General features: G+C 41.7%; 2 protein-coding genes across 5 annotated transcripts in view; both read right to left on the reverse strand.

The window, feature by feature from the left end:
• kidins220b (kinase D-interacting substrate 220b) overlaps positions 1–8,545 on the reverse strand; it is a 23,264-nt gene extending 14,719 nt beyond the window's left edge. For 3 of the 4 annotated variants that reach the window (XM_084736765.1, XM_084736764.1, XM_084736763.1), the window contains exons 1-13: positions 8,360–8,545; positions 5,919–6,078; positions 4,900–4,998; positions 4,547–4,645; positions 3,856–3,954; positions 2,874–2,975; positions 2,024–2,122; positions 1,251–1,448; positions 1,054–1,152; positions 867–965; positions 684–782; positions 370–547; positions 109–273 (exon numbers count right to left, since the gene is read on the reverse strand). In XM_084736765.1, the coding sequence (XP_084592891.1) occupies positions 109–273; positions 370–547; positions 684–782; positions 867–965; positions 1,054–1,152; positions 1,251–1,448; positions 2,024–2,122; positions 2,874–2,975; positions 3,856–3,954; positions 4,547–4,645; positions 4,900–4,998; positions 5,919–6,050 (1,468 nt within the window). In that variant the 5' untranslated portion in view covers positions 6,051–6,078; positions 8,360–8,545. The remainder of the gene's footprint in view (positions 1–108; positions 274–369; positions 548–683; positions 783–866; positions 966–1,053; positions 1,153–1,250; positions 1,449–2,023; positions 2,123–2,873; positions 2,976–3,855; positions 3,955–4,546; positions 4,646–4,899; positions 4,999–5,918; positions 6,079–8,359) is intronic. The other variant, XM_084736766.1, reaches the window with a different exon arrangement.
• Positions 8,546–12,338: 3,793 nt separating this feature from the next.
• Positions 12,339–23,678, reverse strand: mboat2b (membrane bound O-acyltransferase domain containing 2b). The gene is made up of 13 exons (XM_084736790.1): positions 23,357–23,678; positions 19,318–19,463; positions 18,750–18,827; positions 17,638–17,733; positions 17,464–17,519; positions 17,329–17,383; positions 15,977–16,160; positions 14,756–14,948; positions 14,569–14,672; positions 13,877–13,941; positions 13,497–13,629; positions 12,729–12,880; positions 12,339–12,571 (listed from the first exon to the last, which is right to left on the reverse strand). Exons 1-13 carry the CDS (start codon positions 23,444–23,446, stop codon positions 12,400–12,402), a joined length of 1,524 nt encoding a protein of 507 aa, XP_084592916.1. The 5' UTR covers positions 23,447–23,678; the 3' UTR covers positions 12,339–12,399.
• Positions 23,679–23,980: the final 302 nt, after the last annotated feature.

The raw sequence follows: 23,980 nt of genomic DNA on the forward strand, positions 1-23,980 counted from the left end.
GTGAAACCTTTCACAAATGATTCTAGGTATAATACTTTATGTGGGGGACTCAGTAGAACGTTATATAAGGTTCTACCAGGAAGCAGAACCCTCTGTGTGTGTACTCACCCTCCAGCTTCTTGAGCAGGAAGGACTTGCCGCTGCCCCACTGAGCGTACAGACCCACGCAGATGGGCGGCTGCATGGTGGGTTCACTCAGGATGTCGGCCAGAGCAGAGCTGTACAGATCGTAACCCAACATGTCTCCGTCCGTCTCCGTGGGGGACAGGTGACCTGCACGCGCAGAACAGGTGTGAATTAAAGAACAATTACAGCTGGAAAACCATCTGAAGCGCCACAGAACCATCCGGTCAAGTCTGAAGAACGTACGTGCTCCGAAGATCTGAGTGAGGATGCTCTTCTGGTGGCTGCAGTCGATGTTGTACGGCGTCTCTCCGGCCTTGTTGGGTCGGTATAGCAGGCGGCCATCTTTGGGGTTCCTGAGGAGGAGCTCAGCCAGGCGCCGGCTCCGCCCACGGATGGCGATGTGAAGGGGCGTGTCTCCTTTCTGAAGAAGCAGAAAGTTGCAGTTGGTGTTAAAATAAAAAATCCCTCTGGCCCGTTTCTGTCTCTGATTGATCCGACTCTGCAACTGTATGAAGTGAAATAAACGTTCTTTCTGACTGAGTCTTTATGGTTCTCACCTTGTCGACAGCCGACACTTTGGCTCCTTTATCGAGCAGCAGTTCCACGATCTCGATGTTCCTCATCTTGGTGGCTTTGATCAGAGGAGTCTCTCCGTCCTGAGACACAAAGAACACAAAGTCTCAAACATCTGGACATGTGGACACATCTGGAGCAAAGTGTGTGTGAGGTGCGTGTCTCACCTTGGTGCAGGTCTCAGTGTCGGGGTTACACTGCAGGATGTCTCTCACCATGGTGGCGTTTCCTTTCTCCACGGCCCAGTACAGAGCCGTTTTATTCTCCTGGAAACGCGACAGAGTGAGACATCATCAGTTTTCCAACAGCAGAGTGAGACCTCACCACTACAGTCCAGCTCTGGTCCGGTCTCACCTGTCCTCTGATGTCGATGTCGGCGTATTTATGCAGCAGAGCTCTGACGATCTCCACGTGACCCCCCCTGACTGCTCCGATCAGCACCGTGTCACCGCTCTGTAACACAGAGGACAGTCTTTAGACCTCCGCTCTTTGACCTGTCTGTCTGTCTGTCTGTCTGTCTGAGGTCCTGCTGTCGTCTGACTCAGACTCACCCGGTCGGGGATGTTGACATAGGTCCCTGCGTCCAGCAGGTCCTGGACGATCTCGGTGTATCCCTCCTTGGCGGCGATCATCAGCGCCGTATTTCCGTCTTTGTCGGTCATGTTGACGTTGGGGTTCCTCTTCAGCAGCTCCTTCACCACCTCGGTGTAGCCGCCCTTCACGGCCACGATCAGAGCCGTCATCGAGTTCTGTGGAGACAGCAGAGACACGTCCAGACGTCACCGTGTCTTATTTCACCTGCAGATTCATGAGTCACACTGAACTATGCCTAAAACTGTCAGTGCTTGGCTTGGTTTATTAACAATCAATGATCAATTAATAAATGATCGTTGAGAGTTTGATCATCACATAAAATTTAACCAGTCTACTATCAGATAACATCAGATATATAGTGGATATTGTTTTGATGAGTTCCCTTTGCATGTTCTCTGATATGTGTTTAATATGTAGAACCTTTATATGTTTCACAGGCTACAAATAAGGGTTCCAACAATGATTCCAGAACCATCTGCTCCTGAAGAACCCTGTTTAGAAGAAAGGGTTTGTCAAAGGTTCTTTGTAAGACTAAGGATTCTGTTTTGATCCAAAGAACCTTTTATAAGAAGAGAGAGTTCTTTAAAGATTGTCGAAGTGCTTGAAAAACTCTTTCATCAAGAGTTCTTTGTACCATCATATAAAAGGGTTCTCTGTAGAACCCCCTTGGAATACAAAAAGGTTGTCTAATCGGCAGCAATCACATAAATATGACAGAGTGAGGTCATACCGCCCCCTCCTGGTCCACGTCAGCTCCGTTCTCCAGCAGGTGCATCACACAGTCAAAGTGTCCTTTCCTGGACGCCCAGATCAGAGGAGTGGTCCCATACTGTCTCACACAGAGAGAGAGAGAGACACACACAGAGAGAGACACACACAGACACACACACACAGACACACAGACAGAGACACACACACACAGAGACACACACACAGAGACACACACACACAGACACACACACAGAGACACACACAGAGACACAGAGACACACACACACACACACACAGAGAGAGACACACAGAGACACACACACAGAGACACACAGACAGAGACACACACACACAGAGACACACACACACAGAGAGAGAGAGAGACACACACAGAGACACACACAGACAGACACACACACACAGACACACACACACAGAGACACACACACACACACAGAGAGAGAGAGACACACAGAGAGAGACACACACAGAGAGAGACACACACAGACACAGAGAGAGAGAGAGAGAGAGACACACAGAGAGAGTCACACACAGACACACACACAGAGACACACACACACACAGAGAGAGAGACACACACACAGAGACACACACACACAGACACACACAGAGACACACACACAGACACAGACACACACACAGACACACACACAGAGAGTGAATTCAACACTTTAACATGAACAATCAGCTCAACTTTTATTTTGAAATGTCTGAAATGATGCTGCTCTTGTGTGTTTGATGGTGACAAAGCAGCTGTTGGTTTCCGTTCACTTCCTGTCTGGTGTGAAAATGTGGTGATTGTTGTTGTTGTTGTTGTTGTTGTTGTTGTCGTCCTTTGATCTCCTCACCTTGTCAGAACAGTTGACTTTGGCTCCATTCTGCAGCAGTAATTTGACGATGTCGGCATGTCCTCGACCTGCAGCCCAGATGATCGGATACACACTGTACTGCTGTGAGACACACACACACATACACACACACACACACACACACACACACACACACACACACACACACAGGAGGCGTCAGTACAATCAGCTCAGAGATCAGAACACTGACAAATAAAACGGTTTTCTCTTGTTTAAATTGATTATGACTGAAGAACAGGAGATTTTTCAGTTTTTTGGGTCAGGATCGAGTTTGTTGTTGTAATACACTCTGAAATTCTTGGAATTTTGTCAGCTGTTTTTGAGTTGTTGTATCTTAAAGTGTCTAATTTCATGATAACTTCTCTAAAAAATTGTGATGCACGTGAAAACTGCAAAAGAAAGCTGTGATTTGTTTGTATAATTCATTCAAATCAACTTATTCAACTTGTTCCACAGAGACACAGTCTCTCAGTGACCTCACCAAAAAGACTCAAAAAGAATTACAAACAAAACATGAAACTCAGTCAAAACAGCAAACACACAATTATGAAATAAAAAAGCACATAGAGCACTAATAAATGTCAATAACAATGACAAATAAACAAATATACATAAATGTAAAAAAAAAGTAGTGAATAATAAAAACACAGCTGGTTCGTGTATGATGCTGTGATTGGTGGAACTCACAGGAAGCAACAATGATTGGTCAAATCAGCAGAAAAGTTGCAGAGTTTAGACAAAATTGACAAAAATAGTTTTGTTTTAGCGGCAGTGAAACAAACCTTCCTTCATATTTAACCAACATGTGGTTGATGTTGATGTTTCTGTCCTGACTTACAGACGCAGCTGCAGTGAGTCACATTTATGTCAGAAATGTAAAGTAACATTCTTCAGTGTGTCATCACCTGAGAGCAGGACGTGTGTGTGTGTGTGTGTGTGTGTGTGTGTGTGTGTGTGTTACCTGTCCTGTAGTGTTGGGGTTGGCTCCGTGCTCCAGCAGTAGCTCGGTGACCTCCACACGACCTTTGTACGCCGCCCACATCAGAGCCGTCCAGCCTCCCTGATACACATGATCACAATAATTACCAATAAATATCAGATACAAAAATATCTGATGTGACAGATTATGTCCAAACATTTCAGTTGAATTCTTCTACATGTCCTGTAAAAGTTTTTTGAATGAAAAATTAACTGAACATTTTTACAGTCAGAACTGTTGTTTGTTCTTGTTGTCATGGTGACGTCAGTCATCATCATCAACCTTTTCTTTTTGTTTTCCGTCTCTCTGTTTTCACTGCATTTCCTGCTCTTGAATTGCAGTTCTGTTCTTCTGAATTTTGACCTTGTAACTGTTTTTCTGTCCCTCAGCTGTGAACCTGCTACAGCTTCTGTCAGCATCAAACATGAAATCATCCCGAGCCATGAGAAGCAGGTGAATATTAGTTATCATACTGGCTGATCCCTGATCAGTTTGATAATAAATTTGATTTTCCTGTTTTAGCAACAAACATCTCAAATAATTCTTAACTACTGAATATGTTCATTCATTATTATCTGTTTATTTATAGGACATCTTTCAATTAATTAATATTTGACTCCAGGTGATGAGACCCCGCCCCACTATGTTTCCCATGAGTCTTAGCTGTTCCCACCATGTCTCTGTGCTCGATGTAGGCGCTGTTCTCCAGCAGCTCCTTCACCACCTCCACATGACCTTCTTTAGCTGCGCTGATCAGAGCCGACCAGCAGTCCTGAACACACACACAGAACAACGTTACCATGGAAACAAGCCATTAACTCCATCTGTCTCCTAGCAACCACAGCATCGCAGGTGAAGGAGTTCAGAGAGGGAGCAGAGAGGATTCACAAGAGAAAATACTGAGCCTGAAACTGAGATATTATGATAAATGATTACATGAATATCAATAAAAACATGTTGATATGAATCTGTTTGTTTTCAGGCTGTGAAGGAAGAAAACAGCAGCTGTGTGTTTGATTTTCTCACCACGTCGTCCAGGTTGACGTTGGCTCCTCTCCTGATGAGCTCCTGGACGATCTCCAGACTGCCCTGCTCCGCCGCCAGCATGAGAGGAGTCTGACCGTTCTGTCAACAAACAAACAGATAAATAAAGAAACAAATAAATAAATATGTCGACCGACAGCAGCAGTAAATCAAAGATTGAAAACTGAGAACAAAACGTTTCCAGAATCACAGCTGATAGAAAGTAAATAAAAATCTGTGCAGAATATAAACAAAGAGAAAATAAATGCATGAAAAACTACAAAAAATGACGTAACAAGAGATAAAAAACAATGTGAAAAAGATGTTACAGCTCTAAAAATGACATAAAAGATGTTAAAAGGCAAAATAATACAAAAAAAATTACGACAATAATGAAAAACTGATGAATGAAAAAAATGTAAAAAATGTAGAAGACAAAAAATTATGTAAGAGACAAAAAAACTTGAGAAGACAAAAACTAAGATAATGAAAAAGACGAGGACACAAAAAGACAAAAAAGATGTAACGAGGAAAAATAACAAAATACGGAAGAAAACAAAAAAGACATAAGATGAAAAACTAACAAGACGGAAAAGATGTCACAAAACCAAAAACATTGTAACAAGATGAAAAATGACACAAAAGATGCAAGAAGACAAAAAAGATGGAACAGGACAGAAGTGACATGATGAAAAAGACGTAAAAAGACAAAAAAGACATCACAAGACCAACTGACAGCTGATATGATAAAATAAAGAATCTGTGCAGAATATAACCAAAAACTTAAAATAAATGTGTGAAAGAAACCTGCCGAGGTCTCACTTCATATAAACATATAAATATAAAATGCAGAAATAAAAATAAATATAAAAATACAGTGAAGAAAATAAAGACATAATGTCCAGAGTGTTTATAAAAATGAAGGATTAAAAAATGACTAAAGGTCAGGAGGACTTATTATAGATTTATTATAAAGAAATACTGTAAACAGACAAAGAAGAAGAAATGTAGAGGATCCGTACGTCACTGCGTCCGTCCACCTCCTTGAATCGGTCCAGGTGAGCTTTGAGAGCAGCCAGGTTCTCCTCCTCCACGTAGCTGAACAGGTTCTGGATGGCCAGAGTGGTCATCTTGATGGACGTGGTGGTGTCCATGTCTGCTGTCTGTCTGTCACTGCGCCCCCTGTGGACAGGAGACAGTTATTACAGATAATTATTTTAGATGGAGCTCCTCTGACTCCACCTCTATCAGCTGCTACATTAAAAACACATGAAAGCATCAATAATTATATGTTTGGTTCTTTAAGTAGATTCTGATGATTAATATTTTTGTACTTTTATGTTGTACTTGTATCAGAGTATTTGTAGACTGTAGTTTTGTTACTTTGACCCTGCTGTCAGTGGTGTGTCTGTGTTTTATTAACCTAACAGTGAAGTACTGACTGTCAGTACTGACATTTAAATCCTCCTGCAGAGATCAACACAGACTGACTGAAGTCTGATCGTCTTTAATGTCACGGCTCTGAGAAGACCTCAGACGTTCCTCTGGGTTCTGCTGATATCACTTCAATAAACTGTGACATGTTCTCTCAGGCTGCTGTCACTATGGAAACACCACCAGCCAATCACAGCCCAGCTCCATCTTCAGCTTCAGCTCCCCTCCAGAGATCAGTAAAGTCTCATCTGCAGCTCTGCCCTGTTTAACACTACACTACCCACAAGCCCTACATGGAAACCTACCAATGAGAGGAGCAGCTGTCACCATGGAAACAGTGTCCTCCTATGGCCAAATTATTTAGCAAAGCTTTACACTGGTTTGTCCTTTTAACATGACCACAGTTTAGAGAGATACCAAGTAAACCTGAGTTAAACTACACCGACACAAAGGTCATGGATCATGATTAAACCTGACTTAAACCTGGCTGAGATACCAAGTAACCTGAGTTAAACTACACCGACACAAAGGTCATGGATCATGATTAAACCTGACTTAAACCTGGCTGAGATACCAAGTAAACCTGAGTTAAACTACACCGACACAAAGGTCATGGATCATGATTAAACCTGACTTAAATCTGGCTGAGATACCAAGTAAACCTGAGTTAAACTACACCGACACAAAGGCCATGGATCATGATTAAACCTGACTTAAATCTGGCTGAGATACCAAGTAACCTGAGTTAAACTACACCGACACAAAGGTCATGGATCATGATTAAACCTGACTTAAACCTGGCTGAGATACCAAGTAACCTGAGTTAAACTACACCGACACAAAGGTCATGGATCATGATTAAACCTGACTTAAACCTGGCTGAGATACCAAGTAACCTGAGTTAAACTACACCGACACAAAGGTCATGGATCATGATTAAACCTGACTTAAACCTGGCTGAGATACCAAGTAAACCTGAGTTAAACTGCACTGACACAAAGGTCATGGATCATGATTAAACCTGACTTCAACTTAAATACCATAATGGTAAACCTTAATTAAACTTGACAAAGACAACAGTAAACCTGAGCTAAACCTGAGTTGAACTTAACTAATACAAAGGCAAACCTGAGTTAAACCTGAGTTTATTTTTGCAGCTCTAAATTAGACTGAGGTCCAGTTCAGATTTATTAGAATTTTGGTGCATTTATTTTTTTTAGACTTCTACTGAGATTGACTTGTGATCAATCAGGCCAATCAATACCATTAATCAATCAATGTATCAATATCAATCACATATTTATAATATATTGTCTCAGATAATTGATTAATAGTCTGATTTATAAAATCAAAAAAATTGTCCTATTTTGGTCCACAAAATATCAGAAAATGTTGATCAAAGCCCAAGATGGCATCCTCAAAAACCAGAACGAAACCAGAAAATATTTACATTAAAGAGGCGAGAATTTCAAACAACGAACAACAAACAGGAAGAGTTCAGTCATGTTGAACATTAATGAACTGTGTGGATCATAAAGCTGTAATAAGCAGCTTATGACTCATAGAGCGCATACAGTCCTTTATAATTACAGCCTGTCAGGTGGCTAAATATAGATTTACAGTTAATAACCTTATAATGAGGCTTCACTGCAGCGTGAGGCCACGCCCTGTTTATTATTAACATATCATTAACATATTTACATAAAAACCGTCTCATAGTGTTATTTCAGTACCTTATATATAATGTACAGTGTCTGTGATGTGTTATTAACAGTTATATCACCGCAGTAACCTGAATAACCTTCATGCTGTCACACAGGATTCACTCATTCATTCAGACACACCACATTAAAACAAACTGATTCTTTATCTCTTTACAAACCGTTGTATCGACATATTAAATGTACAGAAATCAAACGTATAATTATCCGTCGCCGTGATTTGTTCTAATCGAAGTGTCAATCAAACATGAATCGATGACAGCGGAGGATGCTGTCGGAACAAACCGGAGGAAAAGAACCGTCTTTACCGTCACAAGAGAACTGGCTCGGTTTAGAGGCTCCGGGTTCGGCTGCAGCCGGCTTAAGGTGTCTCTTTCTCGGCTAGCTAGTGTGCGTGTCCTCGGCCTGTGTTCGGATGACAGCCGGAGCTTATTCTCCATCCGAGACAACAGCGGCCATCTTTGATCAGAACAACAACCCTGCGACAACACAGCAACACAGCCAGCCAACCAGAGGCCGCTGCGGCGTCAAGCCCGCCAAAATCACACCAACACTTCCGTTCGCTGCTATCAAAATAAAAGCAGGCACATGTAAACGAACATTACAATGTGCTTTAGAAGACAAACACGCTTTTTTTAGGGTTATCTGTTAATTCTCGTCTCCATAAAAAGCCTAAAGATCACTCTGAGTTTACTTCTTTTCATTTATACTCAGATTGTGTTTTGTTTTCATTTAACCAATAAGCAGACGATGTTTTGTCCCTTATTTTGTAGGTGTTGCTTTTGTTGTTTCCTGTGGACAGTTTCAAAAAAGCACAGGCCCTATTTTCATGACATACACTGGAATGTGTCCCACATAGACACAGATTTATAAACCCTGCCGTCCATATATCTATGATGTTTCATTTTCAATAAATAGTTTAACATGTGTGGGCTCCGCCTGATCAATATTTCCATTATTGATACATATGTTGCTATTGTTGCTATTTAAATAATAAAAAATAGGCTAGGAACAAAAAAATATTAGCTTATAATTGAGTAGGATAAAGAAACGGGGCAGTTGTAACAGGGACAGCTGTTACACAACTTACTTTTTGAATGTTATTTTTCTGATGTAGACGATTGCACATTTAAATTTATGACAATTTTGTCTCAATTTCTAAATATTTAAATGTAAAATTGCTTTTTACTCAATTCAGGTATAAAGTGCAGTTACCACTACAAGAGTTACTCTGGAAAAAACAGAAACGGTTCACTGATAACCCATTCTTGACACTTGGGACCAAGCATGTCCAACCAAAAAAAACTAATTCCATTTTGTGTGTTTCTTATATCAAAAAAAGACGCCTCGTCTGTGAGTTATGAAGGACAGTGTAGAAAATATTACAACTTTCCCTGGCCTCCCCTAAAATCAAGAATACTGTAAATGTTTGACATTCTGCACCACAGTTAAACAATTTAAAGAGGTGAAAATAATATGGATTAATTTCAGATTTGCACATTTTGGAAAATGGTTTGTGCTCTTCCTTTGGGTTTTATTGGTTTGTTTCTGTGTATCAGAATATTTATTGTTTAAATTGAGTTGGAGGCTCAGAAAAGAAACGTGACTTTTAAATTCTTGTTCCAAAGTTCTGTAGGAAACACTGTAGAGTCAGCTGTTCATCTGTCATAATAAATATGATCACTTATTAACAGGAGCTCTGCTCAGCTGTGTTCAGGGTTTATTAGGGTTTAAAGTGCAGACAGATTTGATCACTGTCTTCACTGCGTCTCCTCCACTGCTGTGTCTCAGCCAGGAGTCCAGACCTCCATTAAAAGATTAAAAACAACCACAGAAGAAGAACACACTGTCAAGTGTCAAAAAAGTTTTAATCACGTTAATTTACAAAAAAACAAACAGACATATTGTCCATATCAAACCTACAGACAGGTGGCTGGTTCATTAACTGTCATAACCTTGTTATTCATCAGCAACGTCACATCCAGTTAGTTTAAGAAATAAACACAACACTCGAGTTATGATCCTTTATGATTTTTCAAAGGAGACATGAACATAAATCTGTTGGTGGACAGTGATGTTAAATCAAACATGAATAATTTAACTGAGCACATATCAGGCTGACAGCCAGGCAGCATCATAACACGTCATGATGCATCATAACACGTCATGGTGCATCATAACACGTCATGATGCATCATAACACGTCATGGTGCATCATAACACGTCATGGTGCATCATGACACGTCATGGTGCATCATTTAAAATATATCAGTAGAAACAGGAGTCGGTGCACAATAATTTAACTTTTTCACTAAAACCCCAAAACCCCAACGCTGATTCATATATATACACACATATATATACATATATACATATATACATATATGTATATATGTATATATGTATATATGTATATATGTATATGCATATATATGTATATATATGATATATATGTGTGTGTGCGTGCTTGTGTGTGTGTGTGTGTGTGTGTGTATGTGTGTGTGTGTGTGTGTGTGTATGTGTGCGTGTGTGTGTGTGTATGTGTGTGTGTGTGTGTGTGTGTGTCTGTGTGTGTGTGTGTGCGCGCTCGTGTGTGTGTGTGTGTGCGCTGGTGTGTGTGTGTGTGCGTGTGTGTGTGCGTGTGTGTGTGTGTGTGTGTGTGTGTATGTGTGTGTGTGTGTGTGCGTGTGTGCGTGTGTGTATGTGTGTGTGTGTGTGTGTGTGTGTGTGTGTGTGTGTGTGTGTGTGTGCACCTGCTGTTCAGTGATTTTATCTGAATCACATCATGAAATCTGAACTTCAGAGTTTGAGTTTATTTCCTAAAATGCTGAATCTCCACTCATCGTATTTCAAACCATGAGTCAATCTGAATTACATAAATTACATAAATAACAACGTGACAAAAACCGACATCTACAGATGTAAACATGACGCCCTCGTCAGCCCTCAGTATTTCTGATCCTGTGATCCTGAAGGAGCAACACTTCTCTCATTAAACACAGAATAACTAAGGCGACTGAGTGGAAAATCATTGGCACTTTCTCCAAACTCACTGGAACAAACACTGTGATGTGGTGGTTTAACATGACGACAGTCAGTCTGTGAGGGATGTGGAGGAAAAAACCATCACTTTAACCTTCTTCTTCTTCTTCTTCTTCTTCTGCTGTTTAATGCACCGACTCACCTGATTCATTCATCCACCTGCTCACTCTGTCACCTCAGACCATCAACTTTAGCTCAGAGGTGGGAAAAGTACAGATACTCTGAGGTACTGCAGTAAAAGTGAAAAAGTTCAGTCTCTGAAATGAACTCTAAGTATAAAAGTAAAAAGAAAAATTTCTATTGAAACTCACCTTTTCTTCTCCAGAGAGTCTCCGTCTCTGTCTGTCTCAGGTTCGTACAGCTTTTTTTTTTGTCTCATTATATTGTTTTTGTGTTTGTCTTTTACGCCGTTTTTGTCTGATGCCTTTTATGTTGATTTCATCTTATTATGTCTTATTACATCATTTTCATTTGGTTCTGTATCGTTATGTTTTTGTCTTGTTCTGTCTTTTTGTTTTGGGGCATCTTTTATATAGTTTTTGTTGTATTACATCTTTGACATCTTTTTCACCTTCTCATGTCTTCTTACGTCACATCTTTTACACTATTTTTGACTTGTTACATCATTTTTGTTCTGTCCTGTGTGATGTCCTCTGATGATCCTCCAGTCAGTCGTCTTTTCTGTCTTATTGTTTCGTCCATTCAGGTTGAAATCAGTCTTGATGTCTGAAGGCGACGCACAATGATGCAAAATAACAATAATCAATAATTCACCTCAGAGTCATTCAAACTAAAGTAACGAGTCTGTTTATAAAACATGAGGAGGAGAAAGTTCAGATATTTGAGTTCAGATGTCAGAAAAATAAATACCTGAAAACTCTACTGAAGTACAGTAACTAAGTATTTTACTTAGTTACTAAGTATTTGTACTTAGTTACTTCCCACCTCTGCTTTCATTCATTCATCTACTCATTATTTCCCTCCTCATCCTTTCTTTTATTCCTTCATGTCTGCAGATGGAAACTCCGGACGGTTCAGGTTCCACGCAGCTGTTCCACATGAAGTTACAGTGTGTTTATGTATTTATATAGAACAGATCCGTCTGACACTAACAACGTTCTCTCTGTTCCCTCACAGAGTTCTTCGTGGAGGCCATCAGAACTCAGAACCTGTTCTCCAAGTCAAACAGTGTATTAAATTGTTTCTGTGGCCCCAAAAGGACGAAGGTCACCTCCTCCTCCTCCTCCTCCTCCTTCTTCTTCTATACAAGTTCATGGAGACACGCGACCGTCCTCCGTCCTCTGTCTCATGTCATCTTCTCCTTCTGCCTGGTGTTGTTCTCTGTGGCCTCAAGGTGGAGCTGGACCTCCTGCTGGTGAACGTTCTTCTGCTGGTCTCTGTGCCGCAGATGTTTTGGTTTGACCGGCAACGCCACGGCGAGCAGAACGCAGCCGATATGAAGGCTGAAGAACCACGACCTACAGGGAGGAAGAGGAGGGAACAGGTGAGGAACAGGAGTCTTGAATTTTGAATCTTGGGTTAAACCAGAGTCAAACCAGAGTTGCACTTGAACTAAACCAGAGTTGAACCACAGTTAAACCTGAGTTAAACCCAACTTAAACCTGACTTTCTGACCTGTAAAACTTAATGGACGGACCCACAGACAGCAGGACAAAAGGCACCACTGTGTAGCAGATGGCAATCTGAGTGGCCGCCCACGTGATGACATCATATAGCAGTTTGTGAGTGGGTGACTGCAGGAAGTATGGCCGAACATTGTGTCTGACCTGAGAGGACAAAACATATCAGAAAACAGTGCAGTTTCAGTTAACACAATGTTAGCTAAACATGCTAAGCCGTTAGCACAGACTCAGCTATCTCTGACAGTGTTTGTGGCGGTGGTCCACAGTGAGGCTAAGAATGGAGCTCATTCATTGGTTCACTGGTTGGTTAGTTTGTACAGTCTGGTTACATTTTGGAACATTTTGGTTCAGTTTAGAAAAAAGGTCACAGTTTGAGTTAAAAAAAAAACACAAACCACAGGACAAATGTTGTTTAAACACAGGACTGTCTAACAGGAGAATGGGGTACGTTTCACCATGTGCACAACTAATCACATTGTGATTTTTGCATACTAATTAGGTAGAGGTAATGTGTTCTCACTGTGGAACACTGTCCTAACTATAGCTCTGTTTGTTAGCTGTAAACTCCTAAGCTAACAGTTAGCTGTTGGCTCCTAAGCTAACAGCTAACAATTAGTGGGCTCCTAAGCTAATAGATAGCAGTTAGATGTAGCATCTGAAGCTAACAGCTAGCAGTTAGTTAGCAGATTCCTAGTTAATAGCTAACAGTTAGTTAGTGGGCTCCTATGCTAGCAGTTAACACTTAGTGCAGATGTCTCACTGCTCTAGCAGCCAGCGTGATGACGATGCCGGTGAGAAAGGTGAGGTAGTAGCCTGGATAAGCCCCGTGCCACATGGCCGAAAGGATGAAGGTGGCGGCTGTTGGGTGGTAGGGACATCGCTCATAACACACCCTGTGAAGCAGAGGTCATAGGTCAGAGAGCAAAGGTCAGAGGTCAGATTTGGGGGGTATATGTGTGAACTGATGCAGGTTCCACCTGAAGAAAAAAAAATCAAAATACACCAGGAGACTTTTAAAGGAACTTTAACAGTAAGCAGGAGAACATTTTATTGTTCTTTACAGTCTGACTGACATGTGTGTTCCACTATAGTTTAGCATTAGCATAAGAAACACAATAAACAGAGTACATGTGTTCTGACCTTTTGAGCCAGTGCGCCGTCTGAATGTTCCAGTTGTCGAGGAAAACTTTGAAGCTGGTGGCTAACTGGAACATAATTATTTAGTCAATATTAATACAATCATAGTGATACAAAAATAAACGTTAGCTAGTGAGGTCATCAGGAAACAGTTAGCTAGTAGGGTCATCAGCCACCAGTCGGTTAGTGGGGTCATCAGCTAACAGTTAGCTAGTGGGGTCATTAGGTAACAGCTAACAGTTAGCTAGTGGGGTCATCAGCTAACAGTTAGCTAGTAGGGTAATCAGCTAACTGCTAACAGTTAGCTAGTGGGGTTATCAGCTAACAGTTAACAGTTAGCTAGTGGGGTCATCAGCTAACAGCTAACAGTCAGCTAGTAGGGTCATCAGCCAACAGTCAGCTAGTGGGGTCATCAGCTAACAGCTAACAGTTAGCTAGTGGGGTCATCAGCTAACAGCTAACAGTCAGCTAGTAGGGTCATCAGCTAACAGTTAGCTAGTGGGGTCATCAGCTAACAGCTAACAGTCAGCTAGTAGGGTCATCAGCAAACAGTTAGCTAGTGGGGTCATCAGCTAACAGCTAACAGTTAGCTAGTAGGGTCATCAGCTAAATGTGTTTTCTAAGGTCCTGACTGTCCTTATTGTCCTGATTTTCCTGACTGTCTAGACCACCCTGACAGTCTTGACCATCCTGACCTCGATGTTGAGGATCCTCAGGTTGGAGATGAGGTCCCAGCGAGGAGAGCCGTCCTCGTTGTAGCCATTGAAGCCGAAGCCGGCAGCGTTGTTGATGGCATCAGCTGAGGTTAAAAAGACATGTTAGAGAGGTTTCAGACAGGTGAATCAGGTGATTTCATGAAATATAGATCCAAGTTTCACCCACCCAGCGTCCAGACGAAGTAGTACTTGGGTCTCGTGGTGAGCATGGACAGGTACAGGTAGACCACCTGAGCATAGAATGGCATGTTGGCGATGAAGTCATCGTCGATGTTTCGTTCCACAGGGAAAACTTTACACACCGACAGAAAAACCAGGAGGCAGAAGAAGGAGGTGGCCACTTTCCGGACGACGTCCATCTGAGGAAACACAGAGACACTTTATTCTAGTTTATTTCAGTTTCCTCACTGAAGCTGACAGCAGATTTTGTTCCATGTTTCAGCTCCTGATAGCATCTCGCTGTGTGACGTTTGGACCAAGAGTCTCGTCACTGAGAGCACATTTGGTCAACATCACTTCTCTAAATTATGAATAGAGCAGCTCTGGTTTCACAACAACAGAAGGATGTTTAAAACCCTGAGAGAACAGGCCAGGAACCTCACAGAGACCCGGAGGAATCACTGTTCACAGCTCTGTCCACATTCAAACAACAAAAACACAACATGATCTGGACTCAATCTGAACCACAAACCAAAGTGGAACACCAGCGCTCCAACAACAGTCTCTACATCTACAGATCTACATGTTTTAGTTTCAGTTCTTCACCGTGATGAAGATAAAGCCTTCAACGTATCGTATCATCTTATCAAAACTTTGATCATTCATTAATTGGATTAGAGGACAAGGCAGAGACGTCTCTTCCTCACACTTCACCACATTCATGAACCAGAGGAGACAGACGTCCTCTCAGTCTTTACTGCAGTAGAAGTACAGATACTTGTGCGTCATTAAGACTTTTATAGATGTTGGTGAACTTTGATACGTTGTTTTTGTCATATTATGTCTTATTACATCACTTTCATCTTGTTACACAATTTTCATCACATCTTGTTACGTTTTGTTACATTTTGTTATGTCTTTTTATATCAGTTTTGTCTTCTTATGTCTTCTCACATAATTTTTGTCTTGTTATGTCTTGTCATGTCATTTTTGTCGTTAAGACTTTTCTGTCTTTTCTGTCTTCCTGTCTATTTTACACTAAATAGACATAAAAGAGGTGGAACATCAAAGAGATTCAGATGAATTATGTGATGTCAGTATTACTTTGTGTCTGTCTGTGCTGTACACTGTGTCTGTTAGTATCACATCAGACTTTGTATGAGCAGAAGTTTGATATTTAAGGACTGATGTTTCTGATGCTTTTAATGTTTGTGGTCGTGTGTCGTACGTTTGGCGAGGGCTCGCTCTGCCTCAGCTTGCTGGTGGACTTCCTGTCGGCCTCCTGGTCTCTATGGCGACGAGGGTCTCCCTCAATGAAGGCGATGTAGTCGTTGTAGGAGCTGGTGGGTCCGGCCAGGATCCCCATGAAGTTACAGTTGTAGCTGAAGTACTCCAGCAAACTGGGCATCCTCCTGAACACACACACGCACACACACACACACACACACACACACACACACACACACACACACACACACACACACACACACACACTGGTTTCTACACTGGGAGGTGTGGGACCAGAATAACATCTTAAAAACACCCTGAATGTTTTATTATTTCATTATTAAATGAGAGGAAATGAACAAATTAATGCTGATCATTAACAAAACTAAACCTATTGTATTTGATAAGTTAGAAAGTACAAAACATTTAGTACAAGTACAGGACATTCATACTTTTACTTGAGTTATCTGAAGTTGTCAGTTGTTGTTATATTTCAAAATCTGTAATGATCTTAAATGTTGTTAACACAGTAAATTAAATTCCTTTTTATTTTTGCTATCCACTTTGCTGCTGTGACACTGCAAATTTCCTCCATGTGAAGCTAATAAAGGATTATCTTGTATATCTTATCTTAATTTGTAAACAAAAAGCCAGCCAATCAGCAGCCAGATCAGCCCTGGGAGTCTGGATGAATTCATTTGTGTTATGCACTAATGATAATATTTTGCTACGTTAGCTAGCTAGCGATTTCTCAACATTAGCTAGCAAGTTTTATTCCATTTCTAAGCTAACATTAGCTAGTCTTGCACTCTGTTGGTGCTGCAGGGGAGCTAAAGAGGCGAGAAACATTCATTCATTTTCTGTAACCGCTTATTCCTGAAGGGTCGTGGGGGGTGGAGTCTATCCCAGCTGACACTGGGTGAGAGGCGGGGTTCACCCTGGACAAGTCTCCAGTTCATCACAGGACTGACACACAGAGACAGACAACCACTCACATTCACACCTACAGACCATTTAGAGTCACCAATTAACCTGCATGCATGTCTGTGGACTGTGGGAGGAAGCCGGAGAACCCGGAGAGAACCCACACAGACATGGGGAGAACATGCAAACTCCGCACAGAAAGGCCCTGATCCAGCCAGGGAGCTGGGGGATCGAACTCAGAACCTTCTTGCTGTGAGGCGGCAGTGCTGACCACTGCACCACCGAAGCGAGAGTCTTTGGATTTTCACAGAAAAAAATGTTGAGCGTCTTTCTACGTTACGTCACAATCTGTTCACACGAAGTGATGAAACATATAAACTGCTTCACATTCTGACGTATTCACCTTTAAATCCAAACAGTGAAACAAACCTGATGGCCAGAATCTTCTGTCCTGGAGTCAGATGTTCTTCTTTTCGAGCCATTCCTGTACAAGAAAAGACAAAACTTAATACAAACGACAAAAATCCTCCTGTTCAAACAAACGTTAAAACGATGCTCACTTACCGTCATGGATCTCAAACGCCAGGCTGGTGATTTTTTGTGTTATCACCATCATGGGACTGGAGAGACGAGTGAGACGTGTGTCAGGCTGGATTAATGGCCTTTTAAAGCAGGTATGGACATAATTCAGATCAAACAGATGTGGACACAGATGTGGTCTGGATATTCCAGTCTTACCCTGTGAAGTCAGCTGAGTACATGCCGTAGTCGAAGACGTAGACTCGAGTGATCTGACAGAGACTCAGATAGCTGAGCGCCACCAGGAGGCAGTACCTGACGACAGAACACTCCAATTTATTCATTTTGACGCAACGGATAGTTTAAACAACACTGATCCAAACAAAGTGCTGTTAGTGACCCCTACAGGCCGCAGTCGTCACTACAACCACAGAAGAAACGTGGGGCAGCAGCAGAAACTCTGTCCTTCAGTTCCACCGCGGTGAAACTCAGTTCACAGCTAATCATCCAGCAAATTTAAAGCAAACCTTTGAAATATCGTTAAAAACTACATTTATTCATTAGAAGAAATGATCTGCAGAGCAAATAAACAAGATGACACAACTGTAGTTAGAAGAACTACAATCTCGGAAAGTGGAACCTTTTCTGAAGGTTCCATTTGGATCTCTGTAAGAGAGTTCTACCTACAGCCCAGCATAAAGGGTTTATACCTAAAACCATCTGTGAAAGGGTTCACCCAGAACCCCCTATGAGAGCTTTGACAGGGAACCCACTTATGGTGTAATGGTTTCAGGCAGAACCCTCTCTGGAAGGGTTACCTTTCAACCTTTTAAGGGTGCCAACAAGAACTCACCCAGAGGGTTCTCCCAAGAACCCTTTTATCCTAAGGCTTTTACCTAGAATCCACCTTGGTGGGTTTCACCAAGAGCCTTTTTTAACCCAGGTGTTTTACCCTGGACACTTAAAGGAGGTTCTACCAAGAACCCTTTTACATTATGGAACCATAAGTCTTAGAGGGAAACGTTGACATACGTGTCTCTGCCACTTGACACCTGAAGGACAAACCCTGTGAGTGATGTGTAACCGACAGTACCTGCTGAAGAAGACCATGAGATGTGGTAGAACGCTTTGGGAACAGTGTCAGAGTCTTTGGAACTGTTGAGAACTTTGTCTAAATAAAATACATTTTGAAGGTAGAGAACAGAGCCAGACCAGGTGCTGAATTATAATATTTGATACTTGATTCTGCAAATAATTTGATGATCCGTCCAAATGGACACAGACACTGAAGTGATGCGTTAAAGATCTAAACCCATGACTGTGAAACTCACTTGTGCATGTGTTCCACTCCGGTCAGGATCATGATGCCGTAGGTGAGTCCACTCTGAACCAGGAAGTGAAGGGCGTACCTGGAAAACAACAGAGGTGAAGACATTCAGGATGATGAGATGTGCATGACGACTATACTTTGTTCTTTGGGTCCAATGGGACATTTTTCAAACTGTTGATGTTTTGGAATAATGGGCTGTCCCCGAATGAACACCAGATGTTTACAGGCAACACGCTGTCAACAGTAAAACAACCATAAACAGGGTGTTTAGGACTAAGTTAGCATGCTAGATGTTATCTGGGGCAGGTTACAAATGAAACTCGGGACAAGAGTTGAAAATTAGTCAAAACTCTCTGTGGAACTGTGTTAAAACACATCGTCCTCATCAAAGACAATTGATTTTGTTTTAGTAAATTATTATTAACTATGCTAAAGTTGTCGTGTAAACATGCTAAAAAAATTCAAAATCCACACTTACATGCTACAAAGCTACAGTTTGCTAACTGTTTTTTATTCGTGTCTTTCTTTGTTTTGTGGCCAAATAATGAGACAGTTTTGAGACATCTTACCAGCCGAAGCAGAACAGAGCAAAGTAGAGTCCCAGTAAAGTGGCCACCACATGTCTGATGAAGGGACTGGTTTTACTGGGATGAAGGAAGAGACGAAACCAGAAGGCCGACAGCAAAGCGCAGAGCTGACACACCACAAAATTTACCTGTGGACAGAGACGCACCTGGAGGTTAGATCATGTGACCGGACAGTCAGGATGCAGAGGTCGTTCAGGTGAGTTTCTGTGTTTTTAAACTGAACTCTGTGTGAGGTCTTTCTCTGTCCTCGTGTCTCTCTGACGTCTCTCTGCTGGTAAAATTAGACCTTCAGGAGACATTTATAGTCTCTGAGCTATGACCTGCCGTCCATTAGACACGTCGCCTCACAAAAACATCACTGGGAAAATATCTCGAGTCCAGCTGCTGCAGTCAGAGAGACAGACAGCGAGCTGAACGTCCACACAGTCTGTCCTGCAGCAGGACAAAGACTTATCTATTTATTCATTTAAAATAGGGACAGTGCAGATTAATGAATGTTTACGTATAGATGTGTAGGATTATATCCAGAGGCTGATTTCCATCTGTTGTTCCTTTGGCAGGTTGATGTTACAGAACAGACTTCATGAACTGTACAGAAACCTCACAGCGACAGAAAAGAAGTGCTATAACTACTCTGAGTAGTTTGGTGAATACTTTACTTTTACTTAAGTACTTATTATTTTCTCAAATAATCAATTAAATGTTTGGTGAAAAATTGATCCTGTCACAATCTTGTCAATTGAAAAATAGGTTCAAACATGTAAAAACAGGTGGAGCGCACGGACGTACCTGCTTTCACATGTTTGAACCTATTTTTCAACTAGTGATCAATCTGGCAAAAAGTCGTCCACTTATCAATCAGAAAACGCTGCTAAATGTTGATATTCAGTTTCCTGTCAGAGAGGAGAAGAAACCCGAAAAAAATCACATTTAAGAAGCTGAAATCAGAGAATTTAGACTTTTTTTCTTAAAAATCTGATTAATGAATTATGAAAATAACAGGTGATTGATTGAAGAGTTGATTATCAGTTGCAGCTGTGTTTGTGTTGTTTCTGCAGACGGTGTGTGTCGTGTTTCAGACTGACAGCACACACAGTGAGTAACATCTGATCCAGCTGGAGAGTGAAACGTGTTGTTCATTAATAATGAACGGTGTGTAAACTGAGCGATTATAGCCGGACGCTCTGCCGCCGCCGCCGCCACCGCTCCGTGGTGTAGGATGGTTGCTGGTGTTTCCGCTTCGTTAAATTACAGACGAGTTAATTAGAAACTGAGCTGTGACTCGTGAGCTCAGGACACGATGATGATGGAGCAGAAAACAGCTGATATTTAATCCAAAATACAAACAAACTGACCAGGTCTGATCTTTAAATGCACTGCTTTGTGTTTCCTTCATGACATTTCCTGATTGCTAGCTTCATAATTTTAGCCTCAGTTGCTTCTGTACGTCAGCAGTTTTGGCGGCCATGTTGTGTTCTCACAATTTAACAACTCGAACGCCAAGAATATCGTATACATGACTTCCCACGTTGTAACCATGAGCGCACAAGTTCCATTTAAAGACATCGTTCAGTCCAAACTTCTCTGCCTCATGCTAACTCAGCCTTGTGCTAACTCTGCCTCATGCTAACTCAGCCTTGTGCTAACTCTGCTTCATGCTAACTCAGCTTTGTGCTAACTCTGCCTCATGCTAACTCAGCCTTGTGCTAACTCTGCTTCATGCTAACTCAGCTTTGTGCTAACTCTGCCTCATGCTAACTCAGCCTTGTGCTAACTCTGCTTCATGCTAACTCAGCCTTGTGCTAACTCTGCCTCATGCTAACTCAGCCTTGTGCTAACTCTGCTTCATGCTAACTCAGCCTTGTGCTAACTCTGCCTCATGCTAACTCAGCCTTGTGCTAACTCTGCTTCATGCTAACTCAGCTTTGTGCTAACTCTGCCTCATGCTAACTCAGCCTTGTGCTAACTCTGCTTCATGCTAACTCAGCTTTGTGCTAACTGTTTTGTGTTTCCTGTGGTTTTATCATCACTAAAATTAAAACAGGTTGCAGGTTGCAAACTCGTTTTTATGTAGATTTTAGTTGTTATGGATATTTACAGCCACTAACTGCAGCCATATCTGTTGGTTAGCTAACTGACAAAGCTAATATTTGTATGCTAATATCTGCTAAAAGATTTTTAATTATATGTGATTAAAAAAATACATCAAATGACCAGATGTCAGAGGTGTGGAGCAGCGTCGGGCCTCTCATCATAAATTTATTCATGAATATGTTTCTTTAAGCCTCTAAAACTCATTTCTGGATGTTTTTTATAGTTTAGGATGCCACAGTGACTTCCTGTTTATGTAGCTGCTTGCTCCTGATTGGACAGAGCTGCAGATGTTTCCTAGCAACAGATCTACTCATCACTTTGTTAAGGTTCATTGGTTCTACCTGCATTTGTGTTTGGAGAGTTTATCTCCCGAGTTTATGAGGAGAACCAGCAGCAGTGGAACAAACGATGCGGATCCACTGAACCAGGAAGAACCTCATGCTTCATCCGGATCATCAGGATCCGCCTCAATGACCAGAGGCCTGGCTCTCAGCCAATCAGAGAGCAGGAGGTCTACCTGTTACTGCTGACATCAACAGACCTGCTGATGTGAGAGCAGTGAGAGTTTTTATTTTTTTATTCATAATTTCTTACATGTTTTATGTCCTATTTTAATTTTTATTACATTATTTTATTTCATGTATTTTTAATTATTTTATTACGTTTCACAGAATCATCTTGTTATTAAAATAATTCAGCATCTGGTGAAAACATTTCACTGATATTGATCAGCTGCTGCTGTGTTTAAATCAACTCGTTCTCAGAGCGACGATGAATCGACTCCAGAATGAGCGTTAAACAGGACGCTAAAATACTTGGTTAGTTTTAGGAAAAGATCAGAGTTTGGGTTAAAATATGTTACTTATGTAACTGATGGTATGTGAGTTAACTTCCATAACTCATGTTTGTAACTACGGCGTCTAAAAGTCAGTGATTTATGTTAAATTAAAATGAAAACATGAGAGTTCAGACTGTGATTTACTGCTGCAGATTATTTTCATTAACAGGAAACTTTAACCTCAGTCTTATGAACATGTGTCTCTTCTGAGGTAGTAATACTTTACTCAGGACAAAGTACTAATACATTAGTGTACAAATACTTCAGGAGTCCTGCATCACAGTCCTATGACACAATATGTTCTGTGAAAACATCTTATAATGTGTTATAACATGAAAACATCTTGTTGTGAGGTGTTATAATGTAAAAACATTTTATGATGTGAAAAAATCTTATAACATGTTATAACATGACAGTACCTTCTTATGAGTTATAAAATGAAAACATCTTCTATTAACATGTTATGAAGCAAAAACATCTAGTTACTGTATATTATGAAATGAGCTTGTTTAATTAGTAAAACGAGAACATTTTGTTATAACAGTAAAGTTATTTTTCTGTCTTCCTGTCTCAGCAGCAGAGCTCTGTCATATTTCACAGATTATTCATCTAATATAAACATTAACGTATGTCGTGTGTATGTCGTGTTATGACTGTGGCCTGTATGGAGCCAAACCTCCAGGGAAAAAAGATGAAATAATAAAAAAAATAATTCTCCTGTCATGATGAAGACAGATGTGTTTTCAGCAGCTGATCACAGACATAAAGGCTGTTATAACATGATTATGATGCTTCATATCACAGAGCTCCTCCGTCCTGCCTTCATAACACCAACAGGAACCGTGAGCACCGTTATAACCTGCTGCTGTGTCTCAGCTCCGACACCAGGCCTCCATCCTCCATCCTCCGAACCACCGCCTCTGTCTCTCTCTCAGCCTGTCTCTCTCTCTCTCTCTCTCTCTCTCTCTCTCCCTGTCTGTCTGTCTGACCGGCTCTCTGTGTCTCTCGCTCTCTCTGTCCCAGCCTGTCTCCCTGTCTCGCCGGCTGTCTGTTCCCCGGTGGGTCCCGGTGGCTGTCGGCGGTTCTTACCTGGTCCAGCGGCAGGTTGGTGATCTCGCTGACCGGCTGCAGGAGGCTGGATCCGGTACAGGCCGTGTTTCGGTTCTCCTCAGCGGCCATGGTTCCTCCGAGGCTGCGGCCGCTCTGCTGCTCCTGAGTCCGGCTGCAGCGGCTCCGAGGCGGCGGAGGAGGTGGAGGAGGTGGAGGGAGGATCTGCCGACAGTCCGACCGACCGTGTACCTGTCTCTCTCTGTCTGTCTGTCTCTCTGTCTGTCTCTCTGTGTGTGTCTGTGTGTGTATCCTGCTGCTGATGCTCCTTCCTCCTCCTCCTCCTCCTCCTCCTCAGTCTGTCTGTCTCCCCCCTCCTCCCAATGATGCCCCCCATCTCCTCCTCCTCCTCATCTGTCTCCATCCTCTGTTTCCTTCTTTTCTTCTTCCTCTCATCTTTGTTTCTCCTCCTCTTCCTCCTTAAATGATCTTTGTTCTCCTCATGGGTGAAACTCCTAAAACAGTTTCTTTAAACCCTCCTTTTCTCCTCTTCTCCTCCTCCTCATGTCTGCCTTCCTCCTCCTCTTCCTCTTTGATCATTGTGATTTTTATTTATTCATCAGTTGGAAAACAAAGAACAATAAAATTATTTCATGTATTTAAATT

The sequence above is a fragment of the Lutjanus erythropterus genome, chromosome 15, assembly GCF_056507025.1.
Source record: "Lutjanus erythropterus isolate fLutEry1 chromosome 15, fLutEry1.hap2, whole genome shotgun sequence".
In the NCBI taxonomy this organism is placed as follows: Eukaryota; Metazoa; Chordata; class Actinopteri; order Lutjaniformes; family Lutjanidae; genus Lutjanus; species Lutjanus erythropterus.